The sequence below is a fragment of the Leopardus geoffroyi genome, chromosome A1, assembly GCF_018350155.1.
Source record: "Leopardus geoffroyi isolate Oge1 chromosome A1, O.geoffroyi_Oge1_pat1.0, whole genome shotgun sequence".
NCBI classification, from domain to species: domain Eukaryota; kingdom Metazoa; phylum Chordata; class Mammalia; order Carnivora; family Felidae; genus Leopardus; species Leopardus geoffroyi.
Window position 1 is genome coordinate 129931820 of NC_059326.1, and position 22358 is coordinate 129954177.

The 22358-nt window shown below is 37.8% G+C and overlaps 1 protein-coding gene across 5 annotated transcripts in view; it reads left to right on the forward strand.

Moving 5' to 3' along the window:
• IPO11 (importin 11) overlaps positions 1-22358 on the forward strand; it is a 197946-nt gene that overhangs the window by 11130 nt on the left and 164458 nt on the right. For all 5 annotated transcript variants that reach the window (XM_045494369.1, XM_045494363.1, XM_045494376.1 and 2 more), the window contains 2 exons: positions 13428-13571; positions 17425-17525. In XM_045494369.1, the coding sequence (XP_045350325.1) occupies positions 13434-13571; positions 17425-17525 (239 nt within the window). In that variant the 5' untranslated portion in view covers positions 13428-13433. The remainder of the gene's footprint in view (positions 1-13427; positions 13572-17424; positions 17526-22358) is intronic.

The window sequence follows — 22358 nt, forward strand, 5'->3', positions numbered from 1 at the left end:
GGAGAAGGGCAGAGGGAGAGAGAGAATCTTTTTTTTAAATTAAAAAACATTTTAATGTTTATTTATAAACAATAATTTAATGTATATAAGATAATTGATTAAATTAATATTTATTTTTGAGAGAGACAGAGTGTGAACAGGAGAGGATCAGAAAGGAAGGGAGACACAGAATCTGAAGCAGGCTCCAGGTTCCCAGCTGTCAGTGCAGAGCCCCATGTGGGGCTCGAACTCATGAACCGAGATAATGATCTGAGCCAAAGTCGGATACTTAACCAACTGTGCCACCCAGGCTCCTTGAGGGAGACAGTCTTAAGCAGGGTCTACGTGGACTTGACACCAGCCTCTATCCCACGATCCTGAGACCATGACCTGAGCCGAGATCAGGAGTTAGATGCTCAACTCACTGAGCCATCCCAGGGGCCCCTCATTTTCATATTTTAATTCCATCCTTCTTGCATTCTGTTATTTATGCTCCTGTTGTGTTCTTTCCCTCAGGTTCTCTCCTCTTAGCATTCTTTGTCTTAACTTTTTGAACCCTGAAAACCCTTGCTCTATTTCCAGATGATTGTGTTGGCCAAGTGGTCACTGAGAATTCCAGTGTCTTCCTCTTCCCCTGGCCTTCCTTTAGGGGAACAGGATGCTTGGAACGTATTCTTTGGGATGTGGTATGGACTTCTCACCATCAGGTGGCCCTGCAGGTTACTTGATTTCTTTTTGTATCTTTAGGACTAGTAGATGTAGTAGTGTGTTACCTGGTAAAGAAACAAGTTGATATGGAAACTGTGACGGAGCATAATTAGAATTGAAATTAAAGACACTTGTGCTAACAAATGGAAGTTTGTTTTCCTTTTATGTGATGGGCATTTATTGTAAATGCTATGTTGTATATAATATTTATAAAAATATAATAAGCTTAAAGGAAAGGAAATAATTGTGAATTTTGGATTAGGTTCATTTTTCTCCGGCTGTTACATATTTTAAGATACTGTCTTTAGAAACACCAAATAGTAAGAATATGAAATGCCTTATAGAGATGACTGCAGTTAAAACTGGCATTTGAATATAAGACTCAGAGAGTTCCCTGAGAAAGGGAGATTGCCTTTTGGTAAACATTGCCATCACAAATTCAGGTAATATGGTAGCACCCTTGCTTATCTGTTCTTGCTACTGAAAGACAAAATTTTAAGTTTTCTTTTATGAACTGTTAGGATGAGAGTGCAATTACTGACCACAATACCAACTTAAATGTGGTATACTTAATATATTGCCATGATTTCTTGGTACGTACTTGACAAGAGAAATAAATGATTTGCAGCGGTTGAGAAATAGTGCTTTTTTAAGAGTGGGGAAGAGAAATCAAGCAAATATTCCCATGGAAATTTAGAGCAGGTATAAAGGGAAAAGTCTTGATCTTTTAAAAAAGTAGTTTTTCATCACTAAGTTTACATTTTTACATTATAAGAATCCACATAAATGCCAGGACTACCCTAACACAGAGGTGAGAGAGTGCGCCAGGGAGGAGCAGAGAGGGGGGATGGTCAGAGGATCTGAAGTGGGCTCCGTGCTGATAGCTGGGAGCCTGATGTGGGGCTTGAACTCACGAACCGTGAGATCATGACCTGAGCTGAAGTTGGATGCCTAACTGACTGAGCCACCCAAGCTCCCTTCTTATACATGTATTTTATATAGTATATATTATTTGGCATCATAGATATTTCTCTAGTTACAAAACAGTAAAATAGAGTATTTTTTAAATGTTTATTTTTGAGAGAGAGAAAGACAAATGGTGGTGGGGGGGTGGGGAGCGCAGAGATAGAGGGAGACACAGAATCCAAAGCAGGCTCCAGGCTCTGAGCTGTCAGCCCAGAGCCCAACATGGGGCTCGAACTCGGGAAACACGAGATCATGACTTGAGCCGAAGTCCAGTGCTTAACTGACTGAGCAACCCAGGTGCCCCAAGACTAAAAGAGAGTATTTGTTTTTTAAGTTTATTTATTTATTTTGAGATAGAGACCACGAGTGGGGGAGGGACAGAGAGAGGGGGAGAGAGAGAACCCCAAGCAGTCTCCGCGCTGTTAACATAGAGCCCAGCGGGGGCCTCGAACTCACAAACCATGAGATCATGACCTGAGCTGAAACCAACAGTAGGACACTTAACCTACTGAGACCCTCAGGCGCCCCTAAAAGAGAGTATTTTTAAGTCCTGACTGGTTTAGAAGGGTTTAAGCTTACTTGTAATATCTGTCACCAAGCAGGAATTTGTAGGTCCTTTAAAACTCTTAATTACATGAGATATTTTATCAGAGAGGAGAAAGCAGACAAATGTCTTCTCTTTTCCTTGTTATGTATGTTCTGTTGCATATCTCTTATTCCAAAATAGATCAATCTTTGACAGTCTAGCATGAGGTCTCATGGGGAATGCTTTAATAGCCTTGGTGATTGTTTAAACTTGATGGTATTTGGACATATATGGAAGCATATCTAGTCAAAACCATTTCTAGGAAGTGTTATTAACATACGGTATACAACGATGCTAAACAGCCTATAACATGTGCACAGGGAAGACTTTTCTTGTTCAAACTGAGCTGACCTCTGTTGAGAAGTGTAAATGAATCCGAATGGTGCAGTATGGATCCGAATGAGGCTAGTGTCTTTGGTACCTCCTTGGTTTGTGTCAAAAATCTTAGGTCCTTTTATCTGGCTTTAATTTTTTGAAATGGTGGTGTTCCCTGATCTGAATTAACATCAGTTATGGTTGTTGATAGTCCAGCCACATATTTTTCATTTATTTAGTCACTTCCTTGTTTCTTGCTGATTTGGCATTTACATAGGGCACTTAAAAGAAACCGTTTTATTAAGGTGTAATGCACAGACCATACAGTTCACCCACTGGAAGTGTATAATTCAGTTGTTTTTAGCGTATTCACAGAGTTGTGTGACTATCACTACAATCAATTTTAGGACATTTTTATCAACCCAAATAGTAACCATATCCCCATCAGCAATCGCTCCACCTTTTCCCCCAATCCTCTGGCCCTAGGCAACCACTTTTATACCTTTTATCTTTATAAATTTGCTTATTTTGGGAATGTCATTAAAAGAGACACCTTTGAGTCTTTGTGACTGGCTTCTTTGACCTAGCAGGTCAAATGAATCAGGGTTCATTTGTGTTGTAGCGTGTTGCAGGATTTCATTCTTATTAATTGCCAAATACTATTCTATTGGATGGAATACCACATTGAGTTGCTTTCACGTTTTGCTATTATGATATTGCTGGTCACGTTTTTGTAGTGTACAACAAATGTAGACCTAAATCTTCATTTCTTTTGGGTATATATACCTAGAGGTAGAATTTTTTTTTCATATACTAACTCTGTGTTTAACATTTTTAGACCCTGACAGACTTTTCCTACGTGGCTGCACCATTTTACATTCTCACTAGCAAAGAATGACGATTCCACTTTTTCCACATCTTCACCAGTATCTTTTATTATTTTTGTTTTTAGTCATAGTAGTGGTTTTGATTTGCATTTCTCTAATGGCTAATAATTTAGGCATCTTTTCATATGCTTATTGACTGTTCATCTTTGTAGAACTGTATATTCAAAACTTTTGCTTTTTTTATAATTCTTTTTTTTTAGAACAGTTTTAGGTTTACACTAAATTGAGAGGCAGGTACATAGATTTCCAGTAGACTCTGCCCACACACATACACAATCTCCATTACCAACATCCCTCACCATATTTTTTTTTTTTTTTTAAACATCATTCACCATAATGGTGCAGTTTTTTTTTTTTGTTTTTTTTTTTTTTTTTACACCAGGATGAACCTACATTGACACATCATAATCACTCAAAGCATGTAGTTCCCTTAAGGGTTCACTCTCGGTGTTGTGCATTCAGTGTGTTTGGACAAATGTTATAATGACATCTATCCATCATTATAATATAGAGTATTTTCTCCATCTTAACAATCTGTGATCTACCTGTTCATCTCTCCTCCCACTCAACTGATCTTTTATATCAGTTTTGACTTTACCATAATGTTATATAGTTGAAGTCTTATAGTATGCAGCCTTCTTGGATTGGCTTCTTGCACTTAGTAATGTGTATTTAAGTTTCCTTCATATTTTTTCATGGCTTGATAATTTCTTTTTAGCACTCAATAATCTGTTTGGATGTACCATAGTTTATCTGTTCACCTACTGAAGGATGTCTTTGTGGCTTCTAGGTTTTGGCAGTTAGAATAAAGCTTATGTGAAGGTTTTTGTGGACATAGTTTTCTTTTATTTTTTAATGTTTATTTTTGAGAAAGTGTGTGTGTGTGCACGTGAAGGGAAGCAAGGGAGGGGCAGAGAGAGGGAGACAGAGGATCTGGACCAGACTCCACGCTGACAGCAGAGAACCCAATGTGGAGCTTTGAACTGTGAGATCATGACCTGAGTCAAAGTGACGTTTAAATCATGACCTGAGTCAAAGTGACGTTTAACCGAATGAGCCACCGAGGTGCCCCTTGTGCATAGTTTGATCTTCTTTGGGTAAATACCAAAAAGCACAGTCACTGCATTGTGTAGTAAGAGTATGTTTACTTTTGTAAGAAACTATTAAATTGTCTCCCAAGGATATTTTGCATTCTTTCCAATAGTGTCTGAGAGTTCCTGTTGCTCCACATCCTTGCTTGGCATTTGGTATTATCATTGTTCTAGATTTTGACATTGTAATAGGTGTGTAGTGTTATCTTACTGTTGTTTTAATTGTCATTTCATAGGTGACATATGATGTGTATCTTATTGTTTCAGTTTGCATTTCCCAGGTGACACAGAATGAACATCTTTTCATATGCTTATTTGCTATCTGTTTATCTTCTTTGGTGAAGTGTCTGTTAAGGTCTTTGTTCTCGAAATTGGATTCTTTTTTTATTGTTGAGTTTGAAGAATTCTTTGTATATTTTGGATAACAGTTTTTTTTTTTTTTTAATCAGGTATGTCTTTTGGAAATATTTTCTCCCAGTTTCTGGCTTGTCTTCATACTCCTTTGATGTTGGCTTTTGCAGAGCAGAAGTTTTTAATTTTAATGAAGTTGAGCTTCTTAGTTATTTCTTTCATGGATGATGTCTTGGGTGTTGAATCTGAAAAGACATCACTGTACCTTAGCAAACCCATTTAGATTTTCTTCTATGTTCTCTTCTAGGAGTTTTATAGTTTTGTGTTTTACGGTTAAGTCTTTGGTGCATTTTGAGTTAATTTTTGTGAAGGGGTTTAATTAACGTCTGTCTGGATTAGTTTTTTTGAATGTGGCCATCGAGTTGTTCTGGCACCATTTGTTGAAGACACTGCCTTTGCTCCATTGTATTGCCTTTGCTTCTTTGTTAAAGGTCAGTTGAGGGGTCTATTTCTGGGCACTCTGAGCTGTTGGAGTGATCTCTTTGTTTTTTGCTAATACCACGCTGTCTTGATTACTGTAGCATTAACACTAAGTCTTGAAGTTGGGTAGTGTCACCCTTTCACCATTTCTCTCTCTTTTGACTCTTTGCAACTGGAAGTTGGGTCTAGAGTCTTGATTAATTAAGGCTGATGATATTTGGTATTTTAGAGGTAAGGTTGTATACTTATTGCATCACATCAGGAGGCACTTAAGGTCAAGTTGTGCAGCTGTTGTTGATACTAAGTTTGTTCTTTGGGTTGAGCTGGTGACTGACAGATCTCTTCATTTTAAAGGTCTGTTTGTTCACTGAATTTAGCAAGTCACTGGTGGGTGGTATTTGAACATACTGGGAATATTCTGTTCTTAATTTGTCGTTCTTTCATGTAATGGTTTTAGCATCCTTTGTTGAACCATACGTCAGTAAATTATTTCATTGAGGGAGGCTTTTTTGTTTTTGAAATTTTTCTTCAATTTTTATTGTATTTTTTTTCTAAGTCATTTCACTTACAGCTTTAATATTTAATAGTGGCGTGGAGTTATTGTTTGTGTGGCATGTTTTCAAACTAAGGACAGATACAGATAATGGGACAGCCTATAGAAAATGGTTATGGCTGCAGTGAAGGTCACTGCAGGCCAGGGAAATCTGTTTGTTGTTGGCGGGCAGAGGTGCTGAGTTTTCCCTTATCTAATTGTTTCTTTTAATGAAAACTAGAAAGTTTTCAACTGTAGGCACATCTGTATGTCTTTGGATTTTGGGTTTTTCCAGGATTTGGAAAGTAACTTCCAGGAATGGGCCTAGAAAGTCCGTTTATAGGGTATGAGTATTTTTAGGCTCTTGGTCACTTATTTCCAGGTTATTTAGACTTAAAAGTATCAAAGACTACAACAAGTTCAGTGATGAATGAATTGAATTGACTAAATTGTAAAATAGCGGGAAGATTGAAATGCCTCCCCTTTTAATTTGCACCTTCTCTTTTCCTATTATTGTTCTTAGGGAAAAAGAATTTGCATTTAGATTTTTAATAATTCTCTTCTATAGTTTAGTTCAGAGCTAATACAGTACTCATAAGCACTATCTTTCTTGCTTATGAATTTGAAGTTATGTGCAGTAACGAAAATCAGAGCAGCCTCATTGTGTGCATTATGTTTTTATTTTTTTAAGTAGGCTTTGCACCTATTGTGGAGAGCCCAGTGTGGGGCTTGAACTCAAGACATGAGCTGAAATCAAGAGTTGGACGCTTAGTTCACTGAGTCATCCAGCCACTCCGTATTGTGTACGTTATTAATTAGGAAACCAAGGCATCCATTCTTTTAATACGGTTAGAAGATTTCTTTCACTCTGTATGGACATCTGTACAGCAGAGACACACCTGTGCTTCCACTGTGAGGGAGGGACTTACTTCCCGGGCTTTCAGGCTTATCTGGTGATGGTCTCCAGGAAGATTCTTTCAAGTTCTTGGAGACATGCCTTTAGCTCTTCCCGCAACGTAGTATTTGTCTCTCCCTATTCCTTCCACCTGCCTCCCTCACTCCCTCCCCTTCTTCCCTTTTCATCTTTTGCTATTTACCGTCAAGTCTTCAGATTTTTTTTTTTTTTTTTGGAGATGAGCTATGTGTCTGGATCATTACCAGGTGGCAGTAACAGTAGCAACCCTATTAATTTCTGTATTGTAATTCCAAAAAAGGGTATTGAAGTGTAGTTTGCTGAGTGTACCACCCTCTAACCTGACCACCAGTCATCAGTGGTCATCTTAAAGATTTTATTTTTATGTAATCTCTGCACCCAACGTGGGCTTGAACTCCACAACCCTTTGATCAAGAGTTGCATGCTCTACTGACTGAGCTGGCCAGGTGCTCTGGTAGTCACCTATCTTTTATTCAAATAAAAGTTTATTTCTGTAGTGTTATGTTTGAAGGTCTCACTACATTTTTCCCCGTTCTTTGTCACCATTGCTATCCTTTGAAGTGTATTCTACAATTGAGTACTCTGTTAATATTTCCTACATAGAAAACGTGATCCTTTTAAATTATTAGGGATTCAGGAATCTTTTTGACAGTTTCTCCGGGAACCTATTAGGTGAGAACACGGTGTGTTTGTAGGTGTTCGGGAGTAGGGTGGTGTGGTGAGTCCATTTTATGTTACAGTAGGAAGAGCTTTCTGTTCTAAAGACTTGGTTATCAGGCCTCACTCTGCCATATACTAGTTTGCTACCTGACCCTGGATAACTCTGTTGATAACTCTAAGTCCTTCCTCTTATAAAACAGTGATATTAATCCACATGCCAGATTTGCTTTTATAGGCTTGTTATGGCATCTTTAAAAAAATTTAATAGGCTTTAGCATTGTGGTATTTTAAATAATCCATTATAGGTCCGTCATTCCTGAGTCGTTATTTTTGATGATGCATTTAATCTGCAATTTAGGAAGTGATTGCTTTTTAAAGCTTCCTTTAAAAGTTAATTAGCACTTGGTAATCTTTCTAGCAGAAGTTCTGAATGGTAGTTTCTCAGGCCTAAAAGCCTTTTGCTCATGAAATAAACCACTCATAATATTGTTTGTGTGGAGGAAATACACTGGATTCCAACTGGTATTCTAGAATCTTAGTTTTTACAGTTAAAATTTTTTTTTTCATTTTTGAGAGAGAGAGAGAGACAGAGGATGAGTAGTGGGAGAGGGGCAGAGAGAGAGGGAGACACAGAATCTCAGGCAGGCTCCAGGCTCTGAGCTGTTGGCACAGAGCCCGATGTGGGGCTCAAACTCGTGAACTGCGAAATCATGACCTGAGCTGAAGTCTGACACTTAACCTACTGAGCCACCCAGGTGCCCCTTTACAGTTTATTTTAGTGATTAGAATAGTTCTCTCTGCTTCACACCTCAGTATCTCCCAGAATTTGGGTAGAGAAAGAGACCCTTTTTGATTCTTAACCTAACAACTATTATAGTGTGTGGCACAAAATTGGTTCTCCAGAAGTATATGAACTGAGCTCTTTGTCCCAGACTCTATGGGCTTCTTGGGAACAGAGTTCAAAAGCAGGGGGTGGAAGGACAGAGTATATACTTCTGTGGAAGACCTGGATGGAGCAAGCTACTGGAGGGAGGTAGGGATGGAAACTCTAGCAGCTTCCAGCAGAACAGGTGATTGGTGATGGTAAAGTGAAGCATAAAAGATACAAGTACATAGGCTTAAGGATTGCCTTGCTCTGAAGGTCCAGACAAGTGTGAAGATGTGTATGTGTGTGTGAACACTCTGCACTATCTTTGCTGTAGGTAAGAATTGCTCTGGAGGCTGACATTAGTCAGTGATTTTATTTTTCAAGTAGTAGTTCCCAAAATGCTAAAACCGGTAAGTGAAAGAACAACTGTTGAGAAACAGAATAGTTCCAGCCATAGATAATTTGCTGAGTACAACATAGAAACAAACAGACCTTTAGAGTGAGGATGTCTATCAGTCACCAGCTCACCTAGGGACATGGCCTTTTTCTTTTTTGAGTTGGGTGGAGATGAGTTCTGCCAGAACCTTTTCTCTGTTATTTTTGAATTTTTGAATTTTTATTATTATTTTTTTAACGTTTATTCTTGAGAGAGAGAAAGAGAGTGTGAGTAAGCAGGGAAGGGGCAGAGAGAGAGGGAGACAAAATCTGAAGAGGCTCCAACCTCTGAGCTGTTAGCACAGAGCCTCATGTGGGGCTTGAACTCAAGAGTTGTGGGATCATGACCTGGGTCTAAGTCAGAAGATGCTTAACCAACTGAGCCACATAGGCACCCTGTTTTTCTCTGTTATTATATTCATATATTCACATATTCTTCCAGTGACTTTGTTGGTACAGATGTAAAAGTCCAGACTTTTTTTTTTTTCTCCTGCAAGGTCACACATGATCTGTTCCTGTCTGCTTCTTCAACCTCATCTGGTTCCATTTTCTCCTTTTCTCATTAAGTGTCAATCGTATTGGCCTTCTTAAGTTTGTTTCTGATCTTAAGACCTTGTTTTCATTTGTTTTCCCTGTCTGTCTGGAGCCCTGCTTTCAGATCTTTGCCTGCCTGGGTCTCTTGTCTTTCACGTCTCTTTTAAATGTTACTTAAGAGAAGCCTTCCCTGAAGACCCATTCTAAAGTAACACATTCAGAGGCACTTGGGTGGCTCAGTTGTTTGAGTGTCCGACTTTTAATATCAGCTCAGGTCATGATCCCAGGGTGGTGGGAGTGACCGCATTGGACTCTGTGCTGAGCGTGGAGCCCTTTAAGATTCTTTCTCTCTCCCTCTCTCACTCACTTGTGCACGTGCACACTCTCTCTCTCTAAAAAATAAAAATATAAAATAATACATTCATTTACAGTTGATATTTAACATGATTGTATTTTCTTCATATTACTCCTTCCTCCCTCTCTCCCTCCCTCTCTTTCTTTCACAGAAATACTTTTTTCCATTGGAATGTATGCAGCCTGAAGTTAGAGACACTATTTTGTTTGCTGCACTATTTTATTCTCAGCACCTAGAACAGTGCCTGGTACACAGCAGGCTTTCAGCAGTTTTATTGAATAAATCCATTAATTAGCTGTCATGTGGTACAGTGTAAAGTACTCTTTTGTTCAAAATTGATCACTTACCTTTATTCACCAGATACCAATAAAGCATATGTCCTGTATCTTGTTGGGCTCCTGGTACTACAAAGTTGTCAGTTTTGTCCCTGGAGGTAGACAGTATTAGATACTGATTAAGACCATTGGCTTTGGTGTTCAAGTTCAAGCACTGCTGTTTAGTAGATTGTGGCCTTGGAAAGGTAAGGTCTCTAATCCTTTAGTTTTTTACCTAAAATATGGGGATAATTGGGGAGCCTGGGTGGCTTAGTCGGTTAAGCATCTGACTTCAGCTCAGGTCATGATCTCACGGTTCGTGGGTTCGAGCCCCGCATCGGGCTCTGTGCTGACAGCTCAGAGCTTGGAGCCTGCTTCGGATTCTGTGCCTCCCTCTCTCTCTGCTCCTTCCCTCGCTCATGCTCTGTCTCTCTCTCGCTCTTTCTCTCTCAAAAATAAACATTAAAAAAATTAAAAGAAAATGGGGATAAAGATATGTACTACATAGATTTATTACTAGGAATAAATAAATGAATAAAGAAAGCATTTAGTACAATGCTTGGCATATATATATATATTTATATATGTATATGCTCAGATATTGGTGCTTTTTTTTTTTTTTTCCTTTTTTGTTTTTAAGTTTATGTACTTCTTTTGAGAGATTGTGTGTGTGTGCACACAAGCGGGAGGGGCAGAGAAAGAGGAGGAGAGAGAATCCCAAGCAGGCTCCATGCTGTTAGTACAGAGCCCAATGCAGAGCTTGATCTCACAAACTGAAGTCATGACCTGCGCTGAAACTAAGAGTTGGACACTTAAATCAACTGAGTCACCTAGGCGCCCCAGATACTGGCTCTTTTTAAGAAAAATTTTTATTTTGAGATGCCTGTGTGGGTCCTTTGGTTGAGTGCCTGACTTTGGCTCAGGTCATGATCTTGCGGTTCATGAGTTAGGGTCCCATGTCGGGCTGTGTGCTGACATCTCAGAGCCTGTAGCCTGCTTCAGTTCAGATTCTGTGTCTCCCTCTCTCTCTGCCCCTGCCCTACTCATGCCCTGTCTCTGTCTCTGTCTCAAAAATAAACATTAAAAAAAATTTTAGAAAGAAAAATGTTTATTTTAGCCAGGTGCTCTTCCATTAATTGGGGGAGAATCACTGAATTTAGTGTTTTCCATACCCTAGACAATTCCTTGTGAGAACTACAGATCAATGCTGGTCTGTTCTTCTTTTATAGGAATGTATGATCGAAACTACTGTACATTTTGACATCCACTGAGTTGCTGCAGAGCTGGATTTTCAGTTGTACCTCAGTTGTAGATGTTCGAAAGTTGTATTTCTCATACTTTGGCAGTGATAAGATTTACCTCGAGAACTGACTACTAAGGGACTCATTTTTGACCCCCAGCCCCTATTTTCATGTTGGAGGTTTGGAGAGAGAATTGAGAATTTTTTTTTTTTCTGTGAGGTGATGCTGGTATTTCTAAAGTAGGGCTTTTCAAAGTTTCCCGAATACAGTAGCCACTAGCCACATGCGGCTATTGAGTACTTGAAAGGTGGCTAGTTCAAAATACGATGTGCTTTAAGTGTAAAGTACACAGGACTTTGTAGACTTAGTATTAAGAAAAGCGTAAAATATCAAAATTAGTTTTTTCAAAATATTGATTATATGTTAAAATGGTAATGTTTGGGATATATCCAGTTAAATATAATATTAAAAATAATTCCACATCTTTTCACTTCTTAATGTGGTTGCTAGAAAATGTAAAATTGCGTACATGACTTGCTTTTGTGCCTTGTATTATATTTCTTTTAGAAAAACATACTGCCCGTCTCTTGAAAATATCTTCTAAGGTCTCCATAAAGTAAATTTCTCTGAGATAGCCTGTTTTTGAAATCATACATTACCAACAAGCCCTCTAAATTGAGTGAAAATCCATTCACTTGTTTTCAGGTGATAATGAACACAGAGACTTACATTGTTCAAGGAACTCCAGGTTAGGGAGGAAGGCAATATATATTTACAACGCATCCTAGTCAGTTCTAAAATACAGACCAGAACAGACTACTAATTTAAAATTTGAGTTTACTTCCGTTGCTAATTGGTAGTATTTTGTGTTCCACTTATCCTAGCCCTGCTTTACTCACACAGGCTTTAAAATTGTTGGTTTTCCTGGGGCGCCTGGGTGGCTCAGTCGGTGGAGCATCCAACTTCAGCTCAGGTCATGATCTCAGTCTGTGAGTTTGAGCCCCACGTCAGGCCCTGTGCTGATAGCCCTGAGCCTCAAGCCTGCTTCAGATTCTGTGTCTCCCTCTCTCTCTCTCTGCCTCTCCCCCACTCATGCTCTGTCTCAATCTCTCTCTCTCTCTCTCTGTCTCTGTCAAAAATAAATAAACATTAAAAAAAATTTTAAAAATTGTAAGTTTTCCTTGAAAAGTTTAATATTTTGTGCCATTTCTTGTTGAGTCAGCATTTGGATCCTCCTTTTCATTAGTCTTTGCAGTTTAATTACAACTCTTAGGAATTGGTTGCTTTGGCTGTATTTATGGGTTAATGACCTTCATACTTTTACTATCTGGAACAGTCTTCAGTTTTAGATAGAATTACAATCACAAGGCTGATTCTCAGTCACTTTTGCTTTGAGATTTATTTTCTGTTTTTAGCTTTCAATTTTAATCTTACATGCTTCATATAAGCATTTTGTGTACAATTATACGTACTTGGGTCAGTATACAATTGTACACTGTTTTGGGGTGATTAGAAACAATGCTTAGAAAACTATCAATAAATTGCTAAATGTATTTTTAGAATGGCTTCAGATATTTCGTATAGGATTAGATGATCCAGTCCTTAAGGTTTATATTTTTATATTATATTTTATGTTTATTGATTTAGTTCATTTTTTCCCCACAGTATTTCTTGACTATACCTTTGTCTTTTAAATTTTAGAAAATACTTTGAACACGTGTTATTGATGGAATATAAGATGATGTTATGAGGTACTTAGCAGTAAGTCAAAGAATAAATTTCTTTTTCATTTTTCTTCCTTTGGTCTTAGTAGGGATAAAGTGGTAAATTCTTATAACACTTAATATTCTTCTTTTAAAAACTAGGAAGGTATTATACTTAGCCTTAGTCAGACTGTGATATTTAATCAGAATTTAGTTCTTTGGTTTTTGTGTGTGGGTTTCTTTTTTGCAATTTACTATTACCTTCTACTAATGGGACATTGAAGACAGTTTCCATCAGAAATAAGTTGATTTAAGCAGAAGTTAGTTGAATTACCAAAATTCTAAGTTAGAAATCCAGCAGAAACATGTGAGGGTAGGTGAATGAAGTACAGGAATAATTCAGATCATTGAACCTTTTTCTCCACTTATGTTACTGTTGATTTTTTATGTATAATGTTGATTCACATATGTTAACTTATCTTTACCAGGTGTCCATGGATCTCAATAGTGCCAGCACTGTTGTTCTTCAGGTCTTAACACAGGCCACCAGTCAGGATACTGCTGTATTAAAACCAGCAGAGGAGCAATTGAAACAGTGGGAGACACAGCCAGGTTTCTATTCAGTGTTATTGGTAAGTTGTTGTAAAATAGTTGATTACTATTTTTAATAAAACGAGACACCATTCATTTAATTGTTCTCAGAATCTACTTGTACCGGTGGTTTACTTTAGTGAAGCTGATCCAGATGTTTGCCTGTCATTGCCACTGCCGTTTATTAATTCAGGGCATGGCACTTGAGAGTGTTGAAATGTTTGTTGATTGTTGAATAGATAACTGAACAGGGTATTGGTAATGTCTGCTCAGAAGGCAGGACACTGCTGATACTCTGTTTTAGCATGTTAATGCTGACTTCAGGACTGTAGACAGTACACTTTGATGTTTTGTCTTTATTCTTGCCCCAGTTAATTTATGTTGTCACAGTTGTTCAGTCTCTCTACTGCAGCATAAGTCTGATCTCCCTTTGCTCAGTGTGTTGCTTTATTATTATTATTTTTTTATTGCTTATTTATTTATTTTGACAGCTTGGGGCAGGGGCAGAGAGAGAGAGAGAGAGAGGGAGAGAGAGAATCCCAAGCAGGCTCCATGCTGTCAGTGCAGAGCTGGCTGTGGGGCTTGATCTCAGGGACTGTGAGATCATGACCTGAACCAAGATCAAGAGTAGGATGCTCTACTGGCTGAGCCACCTGGGGGCCCTTACTCACTGCATTGCTTTAAAACATGGTTTTCTTTTCCCCATCTAAAAATTTCATTTTCTTGACACATTTGATCTTATGGGTGTTATGGAAAATAGTCTAATAATTAGCAATATATGCTTTAACTAAACTTTTCTAGGAGTTCAAAGCTTTGGTTTATAAAAATTATTTTCTGAATGCCAGAATAAAAGAATGTCTTTTTTGTATTGACAGTCTTCTTTATTCTTTTCCTTCTTATGAAAATTTCGCAACTCTGGTGAGTGTTTTTTGCATTTGGCAAGGGCAGTAAGGCTGCCAGTTGGATCACAGTTTGATCCAGTTTTGAGACTTGGTTGCAAATGCCGAACAAACTCTTCACTATATCTTTTTTTTTTTTTTTTTTTTTTTGAGAGCATGAACAGGTAGGGTGGGGAGAAAGGTGGAATGGGTGGGGGGAAAGAGAGAGAGAACAGAGAAAGAAAGAAGGAAGAAAAGGACAAGAAAAAGGAAGGAAAGAAAGAAAAGAAGGAAGAAAAGGAAAAGGAAAGGAAAGGAAAAAGGAAAGGAAGGAGAATCTTAAGCAGGCTCCATGCTCAGTGTAGAGCCAGACATGGGGCTTGATCCCATGACCCTGGAATCATGACCTGAGCCCAGAATCTAGAGTCGGATACTCAACCGGCTGAGCCACCCAAGCACCCCTTGTTTACTATATCTTATAAAAATAGAAGATTGTGAAAGTTGACATACATATTCTTGATTTCATGGCTAAAATGCTTGAGTTACTTGTTAAACTTAGGAAGATACTAGTCATACCTAGAATCATACTTGATATTCTGAACATAAGTGAAAGTTGGGTGTTTGGCCCAGTGGAAAAAAGGTAAAAAACATTGATTAAAAAATAAAAACAGATTGCTTTTTAAAGATACTAAAGATAATATTCTATCCTTTTTTGGATAACCCTACTGTCACGTTTGTAAAATTTGGGTACAGAATATTTCTGAGTATCTTTATTCTTCATATGTTTATTTAAATGAATATACTGGATAATTAGCCTTGTGTTTTTTCAGGACAAAATATAAAACACTTGTGGTATTTCTTATTTGGGTTACTCCCAGACCTTAAAAAAAACAGTAGCTTGCTGATTAACTGTTTGCTTTTTGTGCAGTTATGAATTGTTACTTTTAAGTGCCTAAGCCTTTTGTTTTTATATTTACTAGCTCTACTTTTCTTCTTAGAGGGATAGTAAAATTTCTTTTAGATGGGATAGATTATAACAGATGGAGAAATTAAGTTACAGGCAGGAATTTTTTAATTTTCCCTGAACTCACTGTCTTGGTACTTTTAATCTCTTGTTGCCTTAGCTGTTCTTTCTAGTTTGGAGGTGGAAAATTTGCATTCCTGATCTTCAGACTTGTGTTCCTGTCTTGTTCTTCAAAGTACTTCAGGAATATTTCTACTTGGATTGACACCTGCAGCTTGACTTTTCTTGGTTCGCGAAGTTTAGGCGAGACAGGCAGATAGCCACCAACTTTCCACATTATTTCCATCCATTTGTTCATTTGCTCCTCAGGTATTTATGACTCCGTCTTTTGTGGAAGGCAGACACGTAAAGTGTTAAAATCGAATGCGATTAATGTGGTGGAGAAGTCCATTCTTTCTTTTGCAAAGGAGACCCAAAAGAGGGTCTCTGTCTTAGTTGTCAGGGGTATTAAGGAATAAATGGACATTACACAACTCTCTTTGTAAATTTTTTTTTATTTCTGGTATGTACGTGGTTTTCTAAAAGTGGGATATTTCTAAAAACATACCTGTTTTTTATGGTTTACATGTGATGTTTTTCTGTAGTAAGGAACATATGTCCGCATCATTGCTTTTGGTTTTGAGGTTTTCCCACACAAGGTTGTGTTTAGGAGTTCAACTTTGGGAATTTGAGTAGTTTATGGTCTGAAGTATAGTGCAATTTCAGTCAGTTAAGATACTCCTCATTTCCCCTATGTAACCACTAACCTAGATAAGTTTTTTATAAAGAAACAGAACACTTTATGGGCACCTGGGTGGCTCAGTCGGTTGAGCATCCTGAGCGTTCGGCTCAGGTCACACTCTTCATGGTTTGTGAGTTCAAGCCCTGCATTGGGCTCTATGCTGACAGTAGTGGGGGCCTGCTTTGGATTCTCTGTCTCCCTCTCTGTCTGCCCCTCCCCTGCTTGCTCTTTCTCCATTTCTCTCTCAAAAATAAATAAACATTAAAAAAAAAAGAAATAAAACACTTTAATTCTGTGTTTGTGATGTCTTAAATTAGTGTTAACATTTGTTGTATTTTTATTTCCATATACAAGTGTTAGTTACGAATTTTTGTTAATTCTATAATTTTTTTGGTAAAAATGTATAAAGGTCACAGAACAGTTATAATTTTCTCCTTGATCATTAAGACCTTGTTGCATGATTTATTTGCACAGTCATTTTTATGATCTCCTGCATGTCTGCAAAGCAAGGACTGTCTGTACTTGAATTAATGTTCTGTCACATTTATTTGTAAGCTTGATTATTTTGATAAGAGAATACTTTGAAATAGCTCCTTTCATAGCATGTGCTGATAATGCAGGGGCTTTGACTCCTTAGAATCTTTGAATGTATGCTTTGGTGGGTCTACTTTTTTTTTTAATTGAGAAATTTATTTCAGTGTTTTGTATGTAGGTTGTGATATATAATTAGGTTTCTTTTTTTCTGAGGTTAATTTTTTATTAGGAAAATTTTCAGACATCTAAAAGTAGACTAGTTAAATGGATCCCAAATATTTATTACTCGGCTTAAAAATGAACATACTTCTACCACGTGTGCGTTATTACATGAACTCTGGAGCTCATAGAGATTTAAAAAAAAAATTTTTTTTTTCAACGTTTATTTATTTTTGGGGGACAGAGAGAGACAGAGCATGAACGGGGGAGGGGCAGAGAGAGAGGGAGACACAGAATCGGAAACAGGCTCCAGGCTCTGAGCCATCAGCCCAGAGCCTGATGCGGGGCTCGAACTCACGGACCGCGAGATGGTGACCTGGCTGAAGTCGGACGCTTAACCAACTGCGCCACCCAGGCGCCCCTTGGAGCTCATAGAGATTTAGAAAACACGTTCTCTGTAGCGCTAACACTTAAGTGAAACATTTGAAGTGTTATCCATATTTCACTATGGATTAAGTAATTATACTTTAACTTATGACATGTTCATTTTAATGCTTTGTTTTTTGTTTTTTTTACAGAATATTTTTACAAACCACACTCTGGATATAAATGTAAGGTGGCTTGCTGTGCTATATTTTAAGAATGGAATTGATCGTTATTGGAGACGTGTAGCACCTCAGTAAGTTCTGTCACTCTCCCTGGCCCATGTAATCCTTTCCAAATTCGGGGGGGTATACAGATGTTCCTCTTAATCTTTATTGTTTATGTGGAAGAATGCATTTGTGCTTGCTTCAGCACACACATTAAGTTAGAACAGTTTAAGGAAGGTCAGCATGGTCCCTGTGTAGGATGACATTCACTTTCTTAAAGCATTTGATATTTAAAAGAAAAATGTGTTAACTACTGAAGAAGTAAAGGGTTCTATATGTCAGTATTCCTATTACTGCTTTTCTCCCCGAGTTATTTTTATTTAAGAGGGAGGCTGTGGATTTCTTGCTGTCTTTTGCTTTTGAGGGCATCTAATTTTATGGGCACAGAAATGCTAAGTGAATGAATTAGGTTACAAAGTTTTTTTTTTTTTTGCTGTTTTTTTTTTTTTTAAGAGAAGTATGAGGTTAGGATTTCAAAAAAAAGTTACTGAGAAGGAAATCCCAGGTCATTTTACCTTCCACGTCTTCTGCATAATTGCCTTTGTGGTGGGAATAGGGTCGTAGCCATTTGTCATCCCCTCAGATTGAGTTGTAACTGCTCTACAGATGGTTAGGTGAACAGATACCTCTTGATAGTTAATTACATGTTATGTAATAGATGGAAATTAAATATAGACATGGCCCTTGAATTCATTTGATAAAATATAGTGAACTTTGCTAAAGAAGTAACTTAGTCTTTCTTCCCCAGTAGATGGCACTATAGCTCTTTATGTTCTTTATATTCATAAGTCCTTAAAAAAATAAACTTGTCACAGTACTTCAAGGTCCGTATAGAATATGCTCTTGAATAATATTAGAAGCAATTAGAATATTTAAAGAAATTTTTTTTGATGTTTATTTATTTTTGAGAGAGAAAGGGAGAGCATGAGCAGGGGAGGGACAAGAGATAGGGAGACACAGAATCTGAAGCAGGCTCCAGGCTCTGAGCTGTCAGCCCAGAGCCTAATGCTGGGCTCAAATCATGAGCCCTGAGATCATAACCTGAGCCGAAGTCAGACACTTAACCGACTGAGGCACCCAGGCACTCCAAAACAACTAGAGTATTGTAAGGCTGCACTAAGGGTACTGTAATATAAAATAAACATTTCTCTTACTTTAGAATTCATAATTTTGAGAGAAATGAAGTAGTGATGAGGAATTGTGTATTATTGATTTACTGGAACCATTGCAGCACTGCACACCTTTCTATTGCTCTGTCCAATTAAATTTTAGATAGCTCTGAAAATTCATTCTGTTTTACCAGTTAATATGAAGAATATGGTTACCAGTGACAATTTTGGAAGGTAGAATTAAAGGTAGATTCAATATTTCAGATCATACATTCACATAAAGAATTAAAAATGGGAATTTAGTTTAAATATGAAAAGTTAAAGGGGATATATGGTATTAGGTAGTTAAATCCGAAGCTTTTTCTTTTAGTATATATTGAGATATACCCTGGAATGGAGATGAATGTGGGGAGGGAGCAAGGATGGTAAGAATGTACTCAGAAACGCAGCAAGGGAGCAACACTCAGTTATAGAACTCATTTAAATTTAACACACTTAAAACATCTGCTTGTGTGTGTTCTTATCTAAGTTTCATCTTATATAGTTCCTGCCCCTACTGGTATTTTCTCGGAATGAGCATCAATTTGAACTTACAGATCATTACTGTATATAATTCAACTTTAACTGGGTCCTAATTAATTAGATACTATGCAGTTTGTGCTTGGAAACTAATCTGAATTTATCTAATGATAGCATGTGCATGAAATTAAAGGTGCAGTGTTAACCATTAGTGGAGAATTGCTAAAGACATGAGTTTTCTCCAGGTTAATATCTAGGTTGGAAGTATAACACAATCATAAAAGGATTAAAGAGATCATTTCTCATGGGAAAGCCTAGACTTGCATTAGGCTTTGACTCTTTTTCACCTGAATGTTTATCTTAATCTTGTTTTCTCATTTGTTTACTCACCTGGTCATAGTTAAGGTTTATAGAGACTGTTATTGAAGTACAATATACAACATAACTGAGAAAGTGCACAAATGAAGGGTACAGTTTTAATATTCATAATGTGACCACATCCATGTAACTAGCACTTGCAAGTAGGTGGAACATTAGTAGCGCCCAGAAGCCTTCCTCCTGCCTCGCGGTCACCTGTGCACCCCTCCCCAGCAACATTTGACATCTCTTAACCATACATTAACCTTACCTGTTTCTGAAGTTCCACAAATGGAAATCTTATACTATGTTGTTTTGTGTGTCTTTCATTCATTTTTACATTTGTGAGATTTACCCATGTAATTGCCTGAAAAGTTTTCTCATATGTAGAAGGAAAATATTCCATGTTAGGAACATAGCATATCTATTTGTTCTGCTGTTGGGCGTTAAGGTTGTTCCTAGTTTTTGTCTATTAATAGTAATGCTTCTTGAAAACTCTTCTGCATATCTTATTGTACATAAGTGCATTTTTTGGTCATGTATAGTCAAATGTGTGTTCAGCTGTAGTAAATACCATCAATTTGTTTTCAAAGCGTTCATACTAATTTACACTTCCACAGAGGCATATCACTGTTGACATTTGCTGCTCATTAGCACATTTGGTCTTATCTGTCATTTTGGTAAATTTTTCATTTTTCTGATCAACAATGAATATCTTTTTCATATACTTATTAGCCATTTGAATATCCTGCTTTTATAAAGGGCTGCCATTGTACAAAAAAATGGGTTATCTTACTGATTTCTGGGACTTCATAGGTTTTGGACTTAGGTCTTTTGTTGAAAATACACATTGGAGGGGCACCTGGGTGGCTCAGTCGGTTAAGCGTCCGACTTCAGCTCAGGTCATGATCTCACGGTCCGGTCTGTGAGTTCAAGCCCCGCATCGGGCTCTGTGCTGACTGCTCAGAGCCTGGAGCCTGTTTTGGATTCTGTGTCTCCCTCTCTCTCTGACCCTCCCGCGTTCCTGCTCTGTCTCTTTGTCTCAAAAATAAATAAATGTTAAAAACAAAACAAAACAAAACAAAAAAAACACATTGGAAATATTTTCTCTCTGTCACGTGCCTTTTCACTTTCTTGTGTTTTTTGAGGAGAAATTCTTAATTTTAATGAGGTTCAACTTAGCTATTTTTATATTTTTTTGGAGCCTATTATAAAATTTTTGCTTAGTCTAAGATTATGAAAATATTCTGCACTTTCTGCTAGAAGCGTTGTTTTTTGTTTTACACTTAGGTGGATTACCTGTCTGGAAGTGATTTCTTTGTTAGGTGTGTATGCGGAGTGAGGCTGCAGCCGGTATTCCTTCTCTAACACATTTCAGTGGTTCCCTTGTATGTGCTGTTCATATATAAGGATCTGTTTTTGGATTCTCTCTTTGTCCTGTGGCCTTTCTGTCTTTGCTTTAGTTGTTACCACTTTCTTTACTTTTTCGGATTTAACTTGCTGGTTTCTAGCTTTTTGAAATGGAAGCATGGATAATTCACTTTTAGTTTTCCTTATATATGCATTTAAAACATTAGGTGTTTTCTTGTAATCTTAGCTTTAATTCAGTTTTATTACCACTCAGTAGATAAGATTTTAGAATTCCTCTTGTGATTTCTTTTTATACCCATGGGTTAATTAGAAGTATATTTCCTAATTTCCAGCATGTGGGGCTTTTTAGTTATTCTTTTGTTACTGATTTCATCCTTGGAAATGTGCTGTCTTGTGTTACAATCTCAGTATATTGTTCTGTGTTAAATGTTATATGTGTTCCTGAAATGTTATATGTGTGCCTGTTAATATGTGTGTTTTGCCATAATTGGTCACTTATGCTATTCACATCTTCTATATCCTTATTGATTTTGTTGTTGCTTTTTTCATCATTTTCTGAGACAGATATGTTATCTCCAAATAGGATTAAGGATTTGGCCATTTCTTCTTTACATTCTGTTTTTGCTGTATATGTACAGGGACTATATTATTAGGATCATACAAGTTAAATGTTTTTACATTTTTGTTGAATTGACCTTGTCCTAATCATGAAATGTTCCTCTTTGTTTCTAGTAATGTGTGTGACATCCAGCATAGTTTGTCTGATTTTAATAGACGCATGTCAACCGTCTTATGGTTGCATGGTACATCTTGTTCTGCTTTTTTCTTTCAATTTCTTTGTTCTATTTAAAGCCTTTATTTTTTTTATGTTTTATTTTTTATTTTTTTTTTAATTTTTTTTTTTAACGTTTATTTATTTTTGAGACAGAGAGAGACAGAGCATGAACGGGGGAGGGGCAGAGAGAGAGGGAGACACAGAATCCGAAGCAGGCTCCAGGCTCTGAGCCATCAGCCCAGAGCCCGATGCAGGGCTCGAACTCACGGACTGCGAGATCATGACCTGAGCTGAAGTCGGACGCTTAACCGACTGAGCCACCCAGGCGCCCCTAAAGCCTTTTTTTTAATGCTTATTTATATTTTTTGAGGGAGAGACAGAGTGGGAGTGGGAGAGGGTCGGAGAGAGAGGGAGACACAGAATCTGAAGCAGGCTCCAGGTTCTGAGCTGTCGGCACTGAGCCCTGTGTGGAGCTTGAACTCATGACCTGTGAGATCGTGACCTGTGCCGAAGTCGGATGCTCAACCAACTGAGCCACCCAGGTGCCCCAATTTTTGTTGTTGTTTTTAAAAATAGTCCTTTTGTGGGGCACCTGGGTGGCTCAGTCGGTTGAGCATCCGACTTGGGCTCAGGTCATGATCTCACGGTCCGTGAGTTACAGCCCCGCATCGGGCCCTGTGCTGACAGCTCGGAACCTGGAGCCTGTTTCAGATTCTGTGTCTCCCCGTCTC